The 21232-nt window shown below is 41.7% G+C and overlaps 1 protein-coding gene across 1 annotated transcript in view; it reads left to right on the top strand.

Annotated features, from left to right (window-relative positions):
- Col6a5 (collagen type VI alpha 5 chain) overlaps positions 1 to 21232 on the top strand; it is a 100610-nt gene that overhangs the window by 76423 nt on the left and 2955 nt on the right. Inside the window, exons 35-39 of the mRNA XM_052730626.1 lie at positions 3364 to 3454; positions 5823 to 6031; positions 15491 to 16177; positions 17480 to 17576; positions 18226 to 18458. Of these exons, the coding sequence (XP_052586586.1) occupies positions 3364 to 3454; positions 5823 to 6031; positions 15491 to 16177; positions 17480 to 17576; positions 18226 to 18458 (1317 nt within the window). The remainder of the gene's footprint in view (positions 1 to 3363; positions 3455 to 5822; positions 6032 to 15490; positions 16178 to 17479; positions 17577 to 18225; positions 18459 to 21232) is intronic.

The raw sequence follows: 21232 nt of genomic DNA, 5'->3' as shown, positions 1-21232 counted from the left end.
ACTTGACGATGATTGCTGGAGCATACAAGTGCATGATCAGTGGACTCTGTATCATCAGAAATGGCAGAGCAACAGTGTCAGCCTGCCAAGGTTTAGAAATCACACCTCTTCCCTACCACAGATGGTGTAAGAAAACACTTCCCTGGAGAAACTCTCTCTCTCTCTCTCTCTCTCTCTCTCTCTCTCTCTCTCTCTCTCTCTCTCTCTCTCTCTGTCTCTGTCTGTCTCTCTCTCTCTGTCTCTCTCTCTCTCTCTCTCTACCTCTTTCTCTCTCTTTGTGAGATATTTTGCCTCCAGGAGACAGTTGGAAATATCCTGAACAGTTTTCTTATCTGATTCTTACAATTTTCAAGTGCTATTAGCGTCAAGTAGGTAAAAGCTAGAGATTCTCTTACTATTCTACAATTCACAGGATGGACATCCAGCCCTCCCCCCACAAAAAAACAAAACAAAACCCAGCCCCCAAATACCAAGAAGTTATGTTGATGAAACATTTGTGTTAGTCTGCCTCATATTGAATTAGCTTATAAAGAGGATAAGTTTGTTTTTTATTTATCATGTTTGTGATTGACTGTCCAGAGTCAGGCAGCCTGGTTCTTTGTACCTTTGGCACATTGTGGCTGGGGTGTGGGAAAGAACAGGTTTAGTTCTGTAAAAAACTAAGAAGCAAGACAGAGAAGAAGGGAAGAGTCCTGAGGCACTTTCATGGGTACACACCAATGACCTAGGGACCTCCCATTAGGCCTACCTCCTAAAGTATAGGATATCTCCCAATAACTCTGCCCGAGACACCAAGTCTTAACCTCATGGACTTCTGAGGAACATTTATTCAAACCATAGCAAACTGTCTTCTGGATGATTCCACAAATGGAACTGATGCTATTCTTTATGGGACTCTGTCAGGTTTAGAGCGAGTTTGCAAACTTTGTTTCCCTAGTGTTGAGGGAATGTCCCACAGCAGGAATAGTATCCTCTGGGTATATTCTCCACTGTAAGGAGGACTCTGCCTGTTTCCTATGACTCATATTCAACTGTTGAACACATTACCCATCTGTAGTCAGAAGTTTCTCTGGTCTTGCTCAGCCCTGCAGTTGGGATGAATCTCTCCCACCCTGGTGTCCTGTAGCCACTTGGTCCCAAATAAACACACAGAGGCTTATATTCCATAGACCAAATGAACTGTATGTTCTATGGAAAGCCTCTTGCTAGCTAGCTCTTATATCTTAAATTAGCCCATTTCTATTAATCTATGTTTTGCTACATGTTCTGTGGCTTACCGGTCTGTTGGCATGTTGCTTCTCATTAGGTGGTGGCTGGCGTCTCTCCTGCCTCTGCCTTTCTCTTCCTATCTCTCTCCTTTCCCACCTGCCTCTAGGCTGCCTTGCCATAGGCCAAAACAACTTTATTCATTAGCCAATGGGAGCAACACATATTCACAGCATACAGAAAGACATCCCCTGGCATTCCCCCTTTTCTATATAATCAAAAAGGAAGGTTTTAACTTTAACATAGTAAAATTACATATAATAGAACAGTTATCAAGCAAGAATTACAGTTACAATATCTAGTCTATTTGTATTTTGCAGAATTAAAGAAAATATTCTGTCATCTATCTTATATTTGTGAGTCTGAAGTTTCATATCTAATTTATCTTTTATCATAACCAAGGAAAATTATAACTATCTAGTCTTCAACCACATCAAAGACCCCAGAAGGATATAATATTACCTAAGTAAATAAGAAGGTCATTGTAAGAAACTTCCAAAAATCTAGAATGACAGAGACAGCTGGCTGCCTGGACAGTCACCCAAAGTTCCTCTGCAATGTTGGGGCATCCATCTTCAGTCAATAGGTCTAGAGTTTTTTAGTCACTTCTCCCTGTGTCCTGTAGAATGTTTGGCAGTCTCCTCTGCAAAGCAGGAACCTGAAGAACCATTTTGCCCCATTTTGGCAAATTCAATGGTTATTTTCCTATGGGTCCTGCATGTCCAGTTTATACAACATACTACCAGCAGTCCAGGCAAGAGCAGCCTCTTGGGAATGCTAGATTATTGCTTTTAAACCTAACATGGTCTCTCATTTGCCATAAAGATGAATCAAAACAATGCTTCCAAATAAATTTTGATACCAACCCTTCCATTGGATTAGAAATTTTTACTTTATAGTCATGTTTTTCAGATGTTTACCACCATATGTCACTCCAGTGCACACATGTGAGGAACATCTGGGCAGTAGGTGGCTAGGTCATCCCCAAACAACTTCTCATCTGAAAGAGACTCTTACAAACAGTAAACATTTAGACATTTAACTTCTTGTCCAGAGGCATGGCTGTCCATCGTTCCCCACAGAGTCTTGTCCTTTGTGCCGTCCAGATGGCTGACAATGCATCAATTTTAATAAACTCAAACCATCTCCGGTCTGGTCCTGCTGGGCTGGGCCATAGCTTTGCATATGAGCAAAGCTGATTTAAGTTGACTCCCGCCTTCCTTGTCTTCAGGAACCCACTTCAACTGTCAGAGTTAGATGACTGCTCTTGCATCTTCTGGTCCCGTGAGAATTTCCCCCCAAAGTTCCAGTTCTGTGCATTGTTGCTTTTCTGTATACAGAGGTAACAGCGATGTCATGATTCCTCCTTCCACAGTAGCCACTGGCAAATGGAATTGATCAGAGACATTCTCATTTTAGACAAATAGAAAAAAAAAATAAAGCATATCCCAGAATCAGCAAAATAAAACTATGAGATGCTTTTCTTGGAGCCTCGGATCTTCAATAACCAAGGGTCTTGTTTCATTAAAATTTGTTTTCCTGAATGAGAGGGAAAATTATAGATCACAGTACTGTGCAACTTACAGGCTGTATGGAAAGAGATTAAAGAGATGTATTGTGTTGTCAGTAAGTTAAAATCCTTTCTGTGATTCCTTTTCTCATAGGAAATCAGTGCTTATTGGTGCAGAAGCAAAGAAATGATATCATGTAATAAGACACCGTCTTTTCTATGTTTGAGCTAGCAGTTTAAGTCTGGGAGAAAAAGCCGTAGAGAATCAGGATAGATTGTCTCTCAGATTATGTTAGCACAGGCATGCAGCACTCGTGTGAACCTGCATCATGGTTAGCCCTTCCCCGAACACCTTGAGCACTTTCCTGTGATCCTAATAATTCTCTGGCCGCTGACACCCGTAGAAGCTCAAGTTATGAGTGCCATTTCTAAAGTTGCCAGTGTTTTCCATTTTCACTGCAGCCAAATTCTCTTGACATGTGTTACTAACATTTATTGCTTTGAGAGGATTCCTGTTGGGGTTCTCATCGCCCAGAAAACCCAATTTCTAGTTTTGAAATCAAACTCTAACTTTGTTCTCTCCGTAGGTGGCTTCAATCAGTACCCACCGCCGATGCTAGAGGGTGACTGCAGGCATCTCAGTTTAGAGAGGGGAGACATGCTGCACAGCAGCCTCCGGTGGGTAGCAGAGCGCTTCTGTTTACAAGGGCTTGGTAATTGACTGGTGGGTGTGTAACCGGCCATGGCAGGCTGTTAGGCAAAGGAAGCTAACAAGGTCTCTGAGATAAAGGCTCTTCATGGATTCCACTTTCCACAGCATCAACCGTGCGTCAAGCATGCTTTCCAGTCTGAGGTTTTGTTTTGTTTTGTTTACACTCCTGTAACCCCAGTTCTCTGGAAGCAGAGGCAGGAGAATTGTGAGTTCAAGGCCAATCTGGGCTACAGAGAAAGACCATGTCACCTCAAAACCATCAACAGACAGTGCTCTTTTTGTATCTTTTATACCTCTGCTAAGGCACTGTGGCAGCTACCCCAGTGTCTCACTTCACTAAGTCTGGGTCTGCATCTGAGTCCTTGTTCCAACCTCAAAGCATCCCACAGAAGACTTCAATACAACAGCATGTGCCAAAAATTTTCACTAGTATTTATCTACAGTAAAAATACAACAATTAATTGGCTGAATCTAGCCCATGGAATACTGTGAGAATAGCCCTTAGCGGTTGATTTTAGCTGGCGCTTCACTGAGCTTGGATCCCTCGCTATAGCTGGTCTTGGCTCATAGTTACTTAACTCCCTTATCTCAGATTGCCTTAAACAAGGCAGCTTCTCAGAGAAGATATGGCTTCTTCTAGGTATCAGAAGCAACCAGTATTCATGCAAGTGCACACTCCTCTAATGTTAGGTTCCATTTCTTTGGTAGTTTAGCAAGGACGTGTCCAACAGCCGACCCCTAGGGAAGATAACATTAATGTCAAGTAGAGTGGTTCCCATTGAATAAGCCACAGACTCTTTTAAAAAGGGCTGCAGATAATTACATTGTTAGTTGAGCATGCACAAACACAAGCCCCACTGTACATACCATGACCCTTGTGATTCTTATCCAACTATTAAACCCAAACAACTTTACACACCAAATCTAAACAATCAGACAAAAATAGGCCCTTGCTAATTTCATGTGATGAATGATTTTGTTTTTCTAAAGCTGAAGTTGTGAAGACCAAAATTTGGCACATGCCGCAGATGCACCTGGGCCCAGTTGGCCTCTGTTGTTACATGACAACCTGCGCTCGTACCATGGGTCCACACACACAAATACAAGACCATCATCTGTGCAGTGTGTCATGATGTCATTTGGCCTTCATGGGCTGTGGCAATATCATTTTATATGTTACATCTATTTGTTCTGCCCCATAGCGAACTAATACTTCTTTTTTAAAAATCTTATTTATTTTTATTTTATGTGCATTGCTGCTTTGCCATGGGTGTTGGGTCTCCTGGAACTGGAGTTACAGACAGTTGTGAGCTGCCATGTGGTTGCTGGGAATTGAACCCAGGTACTCTGGAAGAGCAGTCAGTGCTTTTAACCACTAAGCCATCTCTCCAGCCCCCTAAATAATACCTCTGGATACCAAACACAAGTATTAAACACAACTACAAATATTGAATTAAAATGACATTACCAAGAATATGTTAATATATGTTTGCTGTTATCATCTGAATAAAAATGTAATTCTAAAATATCAAGAAGACCTCTTAAACTGTCAATATAAATGCTGGCCCCATTTCAAGAGTCTCCTTGTAACCTTATTCCTCTCAGAACAGGACTTTGTCCATTAAACATCCATTTTCTGTGATAATTGGTATCAGTCTGAGGTATAATAAGGTTGTTCCTGTGGCTGATTGATGAATGACTTCCTCATCATTTATTGACAACTCTATGCAAATCAGACTTGGCTCATTCCGAAGGAATGATTGAAATTTAGAATTTTTTTACCATCCATTTTTTTCTATTCTGTGTATATATGTGTGTACATATATGTGTTCACATGTGTGGGTGCACATGTATATGCATGTGTGTGTGTGTATACGTGTATGTGTGTGTGTGTGTGTGTGTGTGTGTGTGTGTGTGTGTGTGTGTGTGTGTGTGTGTGTGTGTGTAGGGCCAGACAACAACCTTGGCTGTTTTCCTCAGGCATCATCTACCTTGGTTGGTTTTGGTTTTGGTTTTGAGGCAGGGTCTCTCACTGCCCCGGAGCTCACTAAGTTGGCTGTGCTGCCTGGCCAGAGAACCCCAGGGAGCCACACATCTTTCCCTCCTAGTGCTTGGATTCCAAGCAGACACTACTACCATCAGCTTTTTCATGTGGGTTCTTGGGGATCAAACTCAGGTCTTAATGCTTGTAAACCAAGCACTTTCCCAACTGAGATACCACCCCCATCTCCTTTAATAAGTAATTAAAGAACCATATTAAAATGTTTGGATATTTTATGTATGTCTTTCCAACTCATTTGGACTAAGCCTAAAACTTTCTTTGTCTTCATCTAGATTGACTACTAAGTTGCATGAGGTTCCTGCAAGTGAGAACAGCCTTCTTGGCCAAGAGCTGAGTGCTGGGAAAGACTCATCTTTTATGTTGGAGGATGATGGAGGTGACCATTTGGTTTATATTCCAAACCAAATGCTGGAGCCACATACGCTAGTTAGTCACTATGGAGACGACCATGGATCTGAAGCAATGGCGAGTCTCACTTCCGGTAAGACCACGAACTAATGATGGAATATTTTAAGTCATCTGGAGCCTTGTCTAGTAGAGAATTAAATAATTCAAGTTGGTATCTGAAGCAAGTTTTGTTGCTAATTCAGGATGGTGGGTCCAGTGACTAGTATTCCAACAGAAGTTGTAGTGGATGACAGGCACTACTAAGGGAATCATTGACATAAGCTCTCAGAAATGTCCATGATGCACTTAAAGAAATTTAAGAGGCCTTTAGAGTATACATTTTAGAAGGTTGGTATGATACAGAACAAGAAAGTATAGAGAATATCAGAGCAAAGAATAGATCAAAACACCTGTAAACTTGCCCCCGAATCTGTGCTTACATGAGAAGGTTTAGGTTTTATTTTTGAGACACCCAGAAATGATGGAGTATGAGACTCCCCCATAGCTTACTCTCAATATTGTAATGTCCAGATTTTAATAGTTTAAAACAAACTGATATGTAAGATAATAAAACACAAGATACACAGAGATGTCTGTATTTTCATTTGAAAGTGTGAGGGGCTGGAGAGGTGACTCAGTGTCAGGGAACATGTGTTGCTCTTGCAGAGGACCTGAGTTTGATTCTCAGAACCCACACGGCAGTTCACAACCACCTGTAATTTCAGTTTCAGGGAATTGGATACTCTCTTCTGGCATCTGCATACTCTGTACACACGTGATGCACAGACATATATGCAAGCAAAATACCCATACACATAAAAGAAAAATAAATACATATTTAAAAATAAAAAATGTGAAATTTCAAACAGACTACTCAGCCATTCAAACTATGCATCTAGAATCTTCCAAAATCATCATTTGGCCAGAATGTTGGCATTTTAAGTATTGTATCCAATGTATCATATGCATGGCTAGAATATGCAAAGAAAAAAGAAAAAAAGGGTGAATTTCACACTACAGTATTGATTCTTAGCAGCTTCTTGGATTGCTCTTCCTTTCCTTGGATTTAACACTCATGTCCTCATAAGTATTTCATAAATATAAGCATTTGAACTTTATTTTTAAAACAGACAAACTAGCTTTTGTAAAATCTACAGTGATGAATTTAAAAGTCAATCAATTATTAGTTGAAAAATAAGATGTGTTAGCTTTAAAAGGAAGAGACACAGTAAACATAGACGTTTGTCACTGTGACGTCTAAGCATTAAGCCTGTCTGTGATTTCATTAAAACAATTTTAAACTCTCATGTAGGCATAGCCTGAACAATAGAATTAAATTCCTGCTCTTTTTAATGGATGTTGTTGATTTTGTTTGTTCATTTAATGGTGTGGGGATTACAATTGTCCTCAAGGCATAGGAACCCATTCTCGTCTGGCTTATAAACAAGAATAAAATGCATTTTGGCAGTGTGTTAGAGTGGGAAATTGTCACTCGTGATGGCTTTGTTAGAGGTGAACATTTCCAAGTCTTGGAAATGGATCAGGGAAAGCAGATGAGCGAGCGGGAGAGGGGGACTTCATTGCAGCCATCATCACTGTCATAATGACAGTGATCCAGAAGGAAAGAAAGGCTTTTCATTTGGCTTTCCAGATGTCTGAATAATCTAGACACTTGCAGCCATGGTGAGGTTCAGTTTGGTTGAAGAAATACTTGTTCACATCTTCATCAGGAGATAAAAAGTAAATAGTACTCCAACAAAGTTCTGAAGCATGCGGGGGGGATTCCCATGGAGGACTGGGTAGGTCGTGATGGCCTGGGGATAGTGTCTCAGACCTGGGGATGACATGTTTGTATCTTTATCCCATAAATAAGTCTGAGTCTCAAATCATAGTCTCTCTCTATGTCTCTCTGTCTCTGTGTCCCCTCCCTTCCCCTCCACTCCCTCTCCTCTTTTTCCCTTCCCTTCTCCTCCTTCCCTTCCCTCTCAAATCTTGTGTAGCCAGTCACCAAAAACTGCTAAGAACTTTTGGTATGATGTACTGTCCTTCGGAGGCAGTTGTGATTCCAAACCTTTAGTCACTGAGAGATGAACCTTGATAAGTTCCAGGTGCATGGTACAAATTAGTTAATAACTTTGATGAGTATCTCCATATGCCATGTTTATTACTCAATTATAATACAATTCCTGCAGCTGATGGCTGACTTTTCTGTCCTTGAATGGAGAGGCTTGAGGGAGAGTCAGAAATCTTATCCGTTAAAGAATCGTGTGGTTCCCTGTGGGCTGGCAGCTCATTGTACAGCACCCTCTTCCACAGGACACCCAACCACTGCCTGTCTTGCCACCCTGCTTCTCCCTCTGCTGCTTCTACCTGCCTTGGCTTGCACCAGGCTCATCCCCAGTCCCACGGTATGGGGCCACATGGATTTCTGTATGGGCTCTAGTTTGAGACCAACTGTCCAAAGGACTCTCACAGTAAGGGTTCTTCCCCATGGCAGCAGCACCTGGGAACTCACTAGAAATGCATCCTGTAAATGTTCATCCTAGACGTATTCAATCATTAGTTTGAGGAGTCAAACTAATTAGATTGCCCCCAAAATAATGAATTTAAAATTTTTGTACAATTATTTGTTTATTTAGTGTGCATGCATACGTGTGTGTGTGTGCGTGTGTGTGCGTGTATGTGCGTGTGCGTGCGTGTGTGTGTGTGTGTGTGTGTGTGTGTGTGTGTGTGTGTGTGTGTGGCAATAACCATCATGCCTGTGGAAGGCAGAGGATAACTCTCAGGAGTTGGTGTTCTTTACACCATGTGGGTTCTGAGGATTTAGCTGCAATGTCTGGAGACCTTTTTTACTGTCACAACTGAAGGGTGATTCTGGTGTCTGGTATGGGTAGAGGCCTACAGCATCTACATCTGTCTGTTGCTGTCCCCATCGTCACTCCAGGATATTATTTCTTTAAAAATCCTCAAAGGCACCATAGAATGGTAATAAAATTTGAGCATAAAGCTTCAAACAATTTATCAAACTGAGTTCTTTTCAGTGTTGGATACATTCTTTGTCTTTCCCATAGGCATATTGGTTTTCATAGCTGTATTCAATTGTGTATCCTATTTTCACATTTTATTATGTCTAATACTGTCCATATTGCTATAAACTACATCCTGATTTTTCTAAACACTCTCATAATGTCCCCTTCATTGAACAATTATATTAGCTATTGACCTCTTCTTGAACATGTAGTTTGATTTTGATTCTTTGCTGTCTCATATTCAACTTGAATGTACATGTGCTCATACTTAAATCTGTATTTGATGGCAGAATTGGCTTCAGAGCCATCCCTGGAATGTTAATTAGCTGACACTCTGTTGTCACATCAGCCTCTGATTATCTGCACCAAAGAGCTGACTTTTACCAGTGTGTCCCCGTGGTTGATGATGGCATTTCTTCATTTACAAATGAGGAAATATATTCATTCACCAAACTTGAAAACAAGTTAAATTTCATCATTATTTTGGAGAGTTATTTTCAAATAATTTTGGTGGTACAATTCTGGTATTTAAATTTTTAATTAAATTTAATTATAATTGGCTTACAATACACCTACTTAGGGACACAAAGCCCAGAATAATATCACTAAAACTAAAGGGCAAGATTGCAGGTGGTTTGGCTGTAGTAATTCTCAAAGGATGCAGGGATTTTCTTCAGTATGCCAGTCCTTTCTGCTTACTCCTGTTTCAGAGCACAAAATGGCCCATACGCAATGTTCTAACCATCGAAGAGCCACCTAGAAAAATTAAGTCCAAAAGAAATATTTGTCCTGTCTTTGGGGAAAAGGGTGAAATCTGTTTAAAACAGTTATTTCTACTTATTTAGGCAAAAAAGACAAGAGGTTCTCACAGGAAAAAGCAGGAGGAATTTTAAGGTTTTCTGTTTTTCCTTGGCATGTGGCAATGCGCACAAACTGTGCTGCTCACACACTGTGCTGCTCCTCTGCCTTCCCAGCCCTGGAACCCTAACCAGTGACCTCACCAGACAGAAGGGAGGACAGGCCTGGCCTGCTAGTGTGGAATGAAGCGGTTCATAAAGAGGCGCCAAGCCCTCTGCAGATAAGCATGCACAAACACAGCAGAATTGTTTTTTTTCTGAGGGCCTGTGGGAGTGCATCTGTGTGTAAGTTAGGCCACCAGGCTGCATTTTTTTTTCCTTATCGAAATTCTGCAGAATTTACCATTACAAGAAGGATTTTTGTAGCCCTAGGATTTTCTTCTTGTTTACCTAATAAAGATTAAAATTTGCGTAGTGCCTTGGATATATTGCGAACTCTGGAAACAATTCCATCACCCCCACAAAACCTTGTGAGATTGTAGTGTATTAGCATGGCATTTTATAGAGAAACTGAGGCATGCAGAATTGGGGTTACTGAATTAACAACAAGTAGAAATAAGACTCAAACTTTTTTTTTTTTTTTTCAAGACAGGGTTTCTCTGTGTAGCATGGCTGTTCTGGAACTCACTCTGTAGACCAGGCTGGTCTTGAACTCACAGAGATCCACTTGCCTCTGCCTCCAAAGTGCTGAGATTAAAGGCATGTGCCACCACTGCCCAGCTGAGACTCAAACTCTTAGCTCTTTGTACCCACTGCTCCACAATGCCCATTGCGGGGGAAGAAGAAAAATTTAATTTATATCATGACTTACTTTTGGAGAAAATGTTCTCTCGTGGCTTCTGTCAGAGGAATACTAACAGACTGGAGACACTTTCCTCAGCTCGGGCCCTGGGCCTTTCTTGACCTGGTTAGTGAATGCTTTACTCTCTCTGCCCTGCCTCCTATGGGATGGCTCCTTCTTTGGAAGGATTAGACATTGAGACAGATCTGGGATTCGATCCTGCCTCTACTTCCTATAGGCTTTTATTTCTTGGCTAAATCATTGGCCATCTCCAAGCTTCAATCTGCTCATGTGTGAAATGAGAGTATGGGAGTAAATGAAAATTCCATTCTTGTGCCAAAAGGAAGATTTGATGAGAGAAGACACCTGTGTAAACTGAACAACAGGCCTGAAGTGGCTGGAATACTTGATTTAGTACCAGAAAGTAGAAACAGAAAAAAAAAAAAAACATTGTCAGTCTGATGGACTGAATGTCGAGAAAATGTTGAACTTGAAAATAGCAGCTATCCAGGGCTCGAGAGCTGGCGAGGTGGTTAAAAGTACTTGCTGCTCTTCCAGAGGACCTGGGTTTGGTTCTCAACACTCACATGGTAGTTCACAATCATGCAGTTCCAGGGGATACTCCACCCTCTTCTGGCCTCTGTGGGCACTAGGCATGCACGTGTACATGGACACACATACATACAAAGGTAAATGTTTTTAAAAAGAAAAATATCAGATATTGTTCACATGAATAGAACTCTATACATAAATTAGCCTCAGCTGTACATTTAGCCTATGAAAAACCCATGGCTAAGCTGAGAGGTGGTGGTAGACACCTTTAATCCTAGCACTCGGGAGGCAGAGTTAGGCAGATATCTGAGTTCAAGGCCAACCTGGTGTACACAGAGCAAATGCCAGGACAGCCAAGGCTACACAGAGGAACCCTATCTCAAACAACAAACAACAAAAACAAAAACAAAAAGAAAAGAAAAGAAAAGAAAAGGAAAACCCATGGCTAATTTTGGAACTGGTTAAATTCCAGGACAGCCCACTAGATAACTCATGAATGTCTTGAGATTCCCCACAAGTGTCATGATCTAGTCCAAAGGACTCATGCACGCAGCTGCTCCTTTCTCCCTAAATTCCCCTTCCACACCTACTCCCCTGACACTTGGCTCTGTCGTGGACATCTTTGGCTGAAGTTAGGCTAGTCTCTCTGGGGGTGGGGGGACTTCCTTGGAAATCTGACTATATCTCATTCATTCCGTCCAAGTCTTGTGCGTGATAGTGAGCCAGCTTTCCCTCCTCTGCCCTTTCAACTAACCGAACCACAGAACTAACGAACCACAGAACCGAAGGCGAGAATTCAGTTCCGCCGACATTTTGAGAGAACGCAGAGCGTTGCTGTGAGCTGTTATCCAGGCTTTATTTAAGCTTCTGCCAGGGTTTCTGAAAGGGGAAATAATTTTGAAGCCCGAGTCTCCCCAAATAACGTGAATTTAGACTCAAAATAGAACAATCATACCTTGTGTTGGACTAAATTTTAGTTTCCAAGGTACAGTCATCTATACTTAGTTTCTTTGATTTCCACGAAAATCTTCTAAGTACAGAAGGAACCTATTTTTAGAGATTTTTGGTAGGTGGTTTGTGCCTCTTTAGAAAAGGATTTTTTGCTAGGTACTTGGGAGAAAATGAGATTTTAGTTCATTTATAAAAAGAAAACTAAAACCAAAATAGCAATATTTCTAGGCATCCTCCTCCACCACAGCGTGTATGAAATCACATCCTCTGTTTATAAAAGTGTGCTGGTTGGTCCTTTCACCAAACTGAAAAACTGTGGTTGGAAAACAGAGCCTCTGCTGATAACACATGATGTGCCCTGTGGTGATGTGCACTGTGGTGATGTGGCCTGTGGTGATGTGTACTGTGGTGCTGTGCACTGTGGTGATGTGTCCTGTGGTGATGTGCGCTGTGGTGATGTGCACTGTGGTGATGTGCCCTATGGTGGTGCTGTGCCCTATGGTGGTGCTGTGCCCTATGGTGGTGCTGTGCCCTGTGGTGCTGTGCACTGTGGTGATGTGCACTGTGGTTCTGTGCACTGTGGTGATGTGCACTGTGGTTCTGTGCACTGTGGTGATGTGCACTATGGAGCACTGGCAGTGAAGGGTATCACAAGACACACATGTTGTTTGCTGATTAGCAGTTTAACCAGGACTTCCGTCTGGACCAGAAGTCCAGCGAGAACTTCACACTGGGATCCTGGTGGGGATGGAAGGCCTGTACATTTCTGACAATCTCTCAAAGTGAAAAATCCTGTTGGTTATTATAAATGTGCTAAGAACCTGGTACACGTGTGACCAGCTCTTCATGCTCTGGGAGAAGAAGTGATCCCTCACCCCCCACAAGATGATCAGTTTTTCATATCAGGACCTCCTCAGGACAATAGAGGGACCAGAACCAACATAACCAACAGGAAAAAAAAAAAACCACCCACACAGATGAAGCGATGGTTAAACAGTGGACTTCAGGACGTGAACGTCGACGACACAGGGAGAATAAAACAAAGGAGTGAACAGCAGTTACTCCGGTTTCCTGGCTTGAGAGCTTCCAGGCCGTCGTGAGGTGGGAGGAATTTCAGCTGAACCTAGTGAGCTCAGAGACATGGAGACAGAGCTGAGAGTCCAGGGAGACCAAGATCAGGTTCACAGGACAGAGGAAGAGCTGTACAGAGAGAACTCCAGAGATCTCTAGATGCTCTTCCCGCGCTACTCACCAGAGTATGGAGTGTGAGGTGTGTGTGTGTGTGTGTGGTGTGTATGGTTTGTGGTGTATGTGTGGTGTATGTGTGGTGTGTGCGTGCATATGTGTGGTCACACGCTTACAGAGGAGGACGTTTGATGTCCTGCTCAACCACTCTTCGCCTTACTTCTTTCAGGGTCTCTCACTGATGGAGCTAGGCTGGCAGCCAGTGAGCCCCAGAGATCTTCCTGTCTCTGCACCCCACAGTGCTGGGGTTACGGGTGCCGTCATGCCCAACTTTTTCCCTGGGTGCTGAGGTGCAAACTCAGATCCTCATGCTGGCACCCCAGGAGCTTTTACCCACTGAGCCGTTCCTCCGGCGCTCAGCAGTATTTGTAGAGATGCAAACCATGGGGATGGCAAGAACAATGTGCCAGAGAGGAGGGCAAGGATTTGACAGAAGGAAAAATAGCAGTGCACTTGAAATATAGCAATGGAAATGACTCAAAATGAAGAAGAGCTCAGATAATTGTAATGAAAAATCAGTGAGTGTCTATATTCTCTCCCAATATCTGGTGGAAAAAATAGAAGAGAGGCATATTTTTTAGCAAAATTATCAGCTAATGTAACCTACTTGGCACTTTTACCCAAGAGCAGAGTGCACAATTCTTTTTAAGTGCTCATGAAGTGCTTGCCAAAACAGACAATACTGTGGGCTATAAAACAATGCTCAAGAATTTGAAGGATTCCAGTCATAGCAAGTATATTTTCTGACCCAAATAGAGCCAAAGTAAAAAATAATCAGCAGAAAGATCTTTGGGAAAATCCCCAAACCTTTGTAAAATAAATAAAACACTTAAAAATAATCCATAGCCAAAGAGGAAATAGATAAAGAAATTAGAAAGCATTTTGGAAGGAGTGAAAATGAAATCAAAATTCCAGAATGGTTGAGACTCCACTCGAGCATGATTATGAAGGGATTCTGACATTAAACGCTTATACTGGTTAAAAAAAAATGAATGACTTCAAATCAATGACCTCAATTTCCATCTTCAGAAGCCAGAAACTGACAGACAAGCAATCCCGGAGTGAGCAGAAGAAAGCGCTAACATTTAAGGACTTAATGAACAAGAAATAAGAAAAATCAATAAAGCCAAGAGTCAGATCTCTGAGATCAATAAAATTGATAAAGCTGTAATCAGACTCATCAGGGAAAGTGGACACAAATAGCCAGTGGTAGCAAAGAGAGAAGGGGCATCTTCCATGTTCCACAGCTATCAAAATGGTAACAAGGGAATGTAATAAGGCACTTTTGCATTTAAATTGGAAACAAATTTCTTACAATATGAAAATCACCACAGTTCATTCAAGAAGAAATAACCTAACTAGCTTGTCAAAATGATTGAATTTCTACTTGAAACATTCCCATGATTTCACCAAAAATTAAACAAAACTTCTGAGGAATGATGAATATCAATTCTTTATTGCTGTTTTTTTTTTTTGTTTTATTTTAAGACAGGGTTTCTCTGTGTAGTTTTGGTGCCTGTCCTGGATCTCACTTTGTAGACCAGGCTGGCCTCAAATTCATAGAGATCCACCTGGCTCTGCCTCCCGAGTGCTGGGATTAAAGGCGTGGGACCACCACCCAGCCATGAATTGACCAATTCTATACAAACATTTCTAGGGAATTAAAGAGGAAGTACTATTTACCAACTCATTCTTTCAAATCAGATCACTTTGATACCAAAACCCATGAGTTGTAACTTTGACATCTGTACTTTCTTTTGTGGTCACTTCTTGTAATTAAATATTCAGTAGATGTGAATGTGTGCTATAGGATCAGTAACCATGTGGGAACATTAAAATAGGCATGTATTTCTCTCTTGCATTAAGATATTTGGGGTCAAATCAGTCATTTTACAAAAACCTGAGACAACTATTTCAAATGGAAATAACTCTCTGCACTAAGTGAAGACAGATTTGAAGAATGCATCTGGGAACAAGTACTGAGATTGATTAGTGATATCTACTACAGCATTGACTAGTGATGTCTGCCATGATATGGGAATGAAGAATAGTGACACCCCATGCCATATATTTGTATTTATGTCTTAGAGTTTCAAGTTAACCCTTTCACTATGAGTGACTCAACTATTCTGTTGCAGAACATGAAAATCATGGCAGAAAAGAACTGGGTCTTGCTGATGAGCCTGAGGATGCTTCTCTTCAAGAATATTACATGGATGTGGCTTTCCTCATAGATGCTTCTCAGAGAGTAGGAAATGATTTGTTTAAGGAAGTGAGAGCTCTTATAACTTCAGTACTGGATTACTTTTACATCGCCCCAGATCCACTGACCGCTGTCTTAGGAGACAGAGTGGCTGTCCTGACCTACTCTCCTCCAGGGTATCTGCCAAACTCTGAAGAATGCCCAGTCTACATGGAATTTGATTTGGTCACTTATAACAGTGTACACCAAATGAAGCATCATCTCCAAGAGTCTCTTAAGCAGCTCAATGGAGATGTTTTTATCGGCCATGCCCTTCAGTGGACGATTGACAATGTCTTTGTAGGAACCCCCAATCTGAGGAAAAACAAAGTTATCTTTATAATATCTGCGGGTGAAACCAGTTCTTTAGACAAAGAAGTCTTAAAGAATGCATCTCTGAGAGCCAAGTGCCAAGGCTACTCCATATTTGTATTTTCCTTTGGTCCTGTACACAATGACGTGGAGTTAGAAGAATTAGCGAGCCAGCCCCTGGATCATCACTTAGTGCAGCTTGGCCGGATACACAAGCCAGATTTGGACTATATCATTAAGTTTGTCAAGCCCTTTGTTCATTCAATCAGACGTAAGTCTCTCAAGCTTCTCCCCCTTATTGCCATGTTGATGTCTCTGCATGCAGTTAATCAGCCTGTGTAGTCAAATGCATCTCATTTGAGTAGAGTGCTGGGTGTGAACAGGAGGCAATGGGAGAATCTCAGATAAAAGTCTTGTTGACTTTGGGCCTTGCTGCTGTCAAAGTCCCAGACAGGAGGCCCCTAAATAGGTGAAAGGTTTCCCTTCAACCTGACTTCTGAGCATTGACTGTGTTTGGTTCTCTGAATGGCTACATCAGTTCATCTTCAGCATAGCCTTTGAAGGGAAGAATTCAGATTCCTTTTCTATAGAGGAAAAAGTAAGGTTTAGATACAATAAATAAATTGCTCAAAAGCTCATAATTAATGCCTGGTAAATTCTAGAATCAACCCCATACATTCTGGCCTTAGGACTATGGTCTTTTCTATTAAACTACACTTTAGTTACTAAAGCTTTAACAAAGTGTGCTATTGTAATAAATAAAACCCCCACTGCCAATACCCCTCCACCTTCTCCAAGGACATTTGGTCTATCTTGTCATATTAACCATCCTTGATTCTGACTTGAATTCTTATGATTCATGGGTACAGATATTTTTTGGAGCCTCTGTTCAAGAATTCTAACTTAAGTACAACTACATAGAGATTTGAAAGGTGTCTTTCTGCTGTGGCACTCTGAGAGTAGCTGCCTCAGTTTCTACCCTCAGTATTGTCATTTTAGGCAGAGGTATGGAATAGCCCAAGTTCTTAGACCGTTGAACATGTCCTGGCCTGTGCTGGGAATCGAGAGAGGGCAAAAGCCACACTGTGTGGTTGTCTGCAGTGGCTTTCCCAGGATATTATGGGTTCTGGGACACATGCAATCCCAGGACTCACCTTAGAGTTAGGAATCCTGGAATTTAGGCAATATATTTACAGTGAATCAAAAACAATGTCTTCTCTCAACCCCAAGGTAGAAATAGGGTAAACAACATCAATAGTCAACAGAGCCTATTAGGAAGAGCCCCCATTTCTGGGGTGTGGGGATGAGGGAGAAATAGATAGATGGGAATTCAGAGATGTCCTTGAAATTGTATCACAGAGTGTGGGAATTTTTAATTCAATTATTGCTGTATCTCATTGATTTGGCAAGAACAAGGTCTTTCAATGCCAGCATTCAGACTTTGCTAAGTTCCTGAGAAGATTAATTTGTTTTTGAAAAGATTCACATCTCCAGTAAAAGATGACCTGGCTTTGGATGGTAGTCATTATGTGGGAAGGTAAAAACTGGACTAAGAATTCCACTCTGTCTCCAGGTGCAATCAACAAATATCCTACCAGAGATCTGCAAGCCACGTGTGCTAACATCACCTTCTCCAGCACAGAGAAGGCTGGCACAGAAGACAGTTTATTGTGAGTTAAGAAATCTCAGATGTGGGGAGTATGGCCCAGGAAACAGCCCTTAAGAATGTGAAGTGAATGACATTTTCATTTTCAGGATGCAAAGTTTGGGCTGTGCAAGGGGGTTTTGATTGTTGTGTTGGTGATGATATCACCAGTTAGCAGAAGATAGAGCATGGTCTATATTATAAAGAACTATATTTTATATTATAAGCAACCATATCTGTTGCTTTTATCAAAACTATCTCATATTAATAAGTAATACAACTCATATTGGCTAGTGCCAAAGTAAAGCTCACGATATGAAAGGCTGGATGGAAAACATGACAAAGAAAACATCTGCCTTTCAGAAAAGCACATGTCAGGGTTGTAGGAAGGATTCTGACTTTGCGAAGTGAAACCGTGAGTCCCCAATAAAGTTTTAGTAATGAAAACAGCATTGGTTTGGAATCCTAAACCTCTGAGACAAATATGTGTTTAATTTTCCTTCAGAATATTAGAAAATTGTCCCTGTATCAAAAATTCCATGCACAAACCACATTAGGACTATTCTTATCACGTGCATAAGATGGATTTCCATTCTGGTATATGGCTTATATTTGCATTCAGTCTTACAATGGACGTGGCTAACCACCTTAATCCCTTTTGTCTTTCACTTCAGCCTCATCCCAGAGGTATACAAAATTGAGGCAGGAGACAGTGAGCTATTTGGAGACTCCCATCCCCAGGAGCAGCATTTCTTTGTACTAGGGGACAATCATAGTAACGATTCTGGGATCACTGCTGATTTGATCCAGAAGTTGTACATGCTCTTCTCCTCTGGAGAACTGATGGCGAATGACAAGGAAGAGCCACATTTGGAAGAAGCTGCAGCTCCAGCGAATGACAAACAAGGTAACCTCCACGTCGTCGTTGAAGACCTTGAAGTACTTTTGCCTGGCTAGTCTTTTCCCCTGGGGGTTGAAAAACATGGGGGCAAGGAGAAATGATAGAGAGAGACAAAGTGCTGTTTGTCCAGGAATTCAGGGAGCCCCCAGGATAAAAGGGTGAGGGAGAGATGATCTCCTAAAGCAGAAAGGGAGCTGATTGTGTTCAGAACAACCAGAGAAGAGAGTACTTCTGAAGACTTGGTGTGGAGTCAGGGAGCCGGGGTGGGGGCGGGGGATAATCAAGAAGCATAGCCTTCCAAGAAGGCAGGAGCTGCACCCCTGACTGGGCAAGTGAGGAGCCTCCTGACTCTGAACGCTCCAGGTCTGCCTTTGTAGCCCAGGCTTTCCTGCTTTGAGATGTTGCCTACTTGCTGAGCCATGATTTCAGCGGTGTCCGGAGAGGATGAGGCTGTTGTGATTCTGAGATCTATGCCAAGGCCAAGGGCAGCTTCTTTACAAGGTGGGGGTGAGGCAGTTATGGATCTGCGGCTAAAGAGAAAGTGAGGAGTGGAGAACAAGGATCTATAGAGGACTCCAGGGCAGCAACCCAGAGTCCTGCTGTGCTCCAGCACCTTGTGGGAAATTATCTTATACTAAATATTTATGGATCATACTGAAGTTGGAAATATGACTCTGTATTTTTCTACATTGTTTTACTGGATAGTTCTTCATTTCAACTTGATAAAGGCCAGGTTCACTTGGAAAGAGAGAACTTCAGTTAAGAGAATGCCCCCATCAGATTGGCATGTAGGTAGGCTTGTGGGGGCATTTTCTTAATTAATGATTGACATGGGGGAGCCCAGCCCCTTTTAGGCAGTGCCAACCCTGGGCAGGTGGTCTTGGCTGCTATGAGAAAAGCAGGCTGAGGAAGCCATGAGAAACGAGCCAGTAACCAGTACTTCTCCATGGCCTCAGATTTAGTTCCTGTCTCCAGATTCCTGCTCTGTTTTTCCTTAGTGATGGACTATTACCTGGAAGCATAAGATGAAAAATCCTTTTCTCTCCAAGTTGTTTTTGCTAATGGTGTATTATTATAGTAATAGAAACCCTAACTAAGATAACTGTATAGACCCAATAGAACTCATATGCATATGTATGTATATATGCAAACTATATCAGGATATAGTTACATATATAAAAGATATATGTTATATATAAAAAGAACACACATAATCTATATGTTATATATAACATATATAAAACACACATAACACACACAGACATACATACATATATGTATATATCAAACAGAATGTATTCACCAAAAATCACCTACTAGGGTTTATATAACAGCACTATTTGTAGTAGGTTCTAATTGAGAGCAAAATCACACTCCACACCAGTGAAATCATTATCTGAAGGTGAAACACAGAGTTGGTATTATTTACCAAGTTCCCCAGGTGATTCAGGTCAAGTTTGCAAAACTCTGCCACGAATCCTGATTGAATCATTCTTGCTGGATGTTTCAAGGTAGTTTGCTGCTGCAAGTGATCAGATCAGTAGACTCTAACCCTGGCAACATCAGCACCATCTAGAACTCACTGGAAATGCAGCTCCCCAGATCTCACCTCACACTTACTGAACTGAAACTCTGGCAATGAGAACCTGCAAGAGATTCTCATGCCGGCTGCTGTTTGAGAACCCACCGAGCTAGTGTTGCAGATTCTGAGCCCAAATCAGCCTTCTTTAATGGGAGTCCTTCCACTAGATATTTACAGCGTATGAAATCTCAGTCTTCTGGGAAATCACCGGCAAGTGGTCCATGTTTGCAGGAGATTCCATTGTCTTTTACTGGGTTGGTAGTCACTGAGTCTGAGGACAGCTCTGGTCAAATCAGTGCCGCCACAGAATACTGGGTGAGGAACCACCTTGCAGGGCTAGTGTTTTGTGCCCCAAGTTCCACAACTGCTGAACATCTGAGGTTGGATGTGTCTCTTTGCCTCTCTGAGCCTCCATTTCCTCAGTTGCAAATGAAGACAGTAATAGAGCTTATGTCAGAGGCTAATGCAAGCACTGAATGAATGTGGTGTGCTTCAATCACATGTGGCCAAGAGAGAAAAGTCAATGGGCGCCAGCTCTCTGCAGTTTGATGAGTGACTTGGAGCTGATGGCTGTGGTGGAAAGCACACCAGACTGGGAACGAGGGGCCCCAGGTGCCAGCTTGGATTCGGTTTCTGACCTAGCTCTTGATCTCTACAGTTCACCTGACAGCTGGGGCCCTCCACCAGTGCTAATGAGGAGCTTGGGCAAGGTTGGTGTTTCTCTTCTGGGGTATATACACCAGCATCTCTGCTGGGGACACACAGAGACTTGCCAGAGTAAGGCTCTCTAGAAAGCTAGCCTTAAAGAGGATCTATTTGTGTGTGTGAGAAATCTTGGAGGCCTTCTCTCTTTCATGTCTTATAAATTCTCTGGCCCCACCCTCAACACACACACAAACACACACACACACACACACACACACACACACCAAGTATGGCATATTTTTCAATCATCCTGTATCTGATTATGGTGCTTTGGTCCAGATATAAGATCTTCCTAGGAAACTTTGGAGATTGGGTGGAAATGGTCAAGCCAGAAGTAAAAATAATATAAAATTATCCATATAATTAATAAATAAATTTCCAATAAAATGTTTACTTTTTCCCTGTTAAAATGATCAAAGTTTACATATATAGGATGTGGTGACAAATTCTCATAATATCCCATCTAGACAAAAATTAAATACCTAATTGTATA

This window comes from Peromyscus californicus, unplaced genomic scaffold (assembly GCF_007827085.1).
Source record: "Peromyscus californicus insignis strain IS unplaced genomic scaffold, ASM782708v3 Scaffold_11__1_contigs__length_118956290, whole genome shotgun sequence".
NCBI lineage: Eukaryota > Metazoa > Chordata > Mammalia > Rodentia > Cricetidae > Peromyscus > Peromyscus californicus.
The sequence above is the reverse complement of the archived record's forward strand: the minus strand, read 5'-3'. Positions and strand labels throughout refer to the sequence as shown.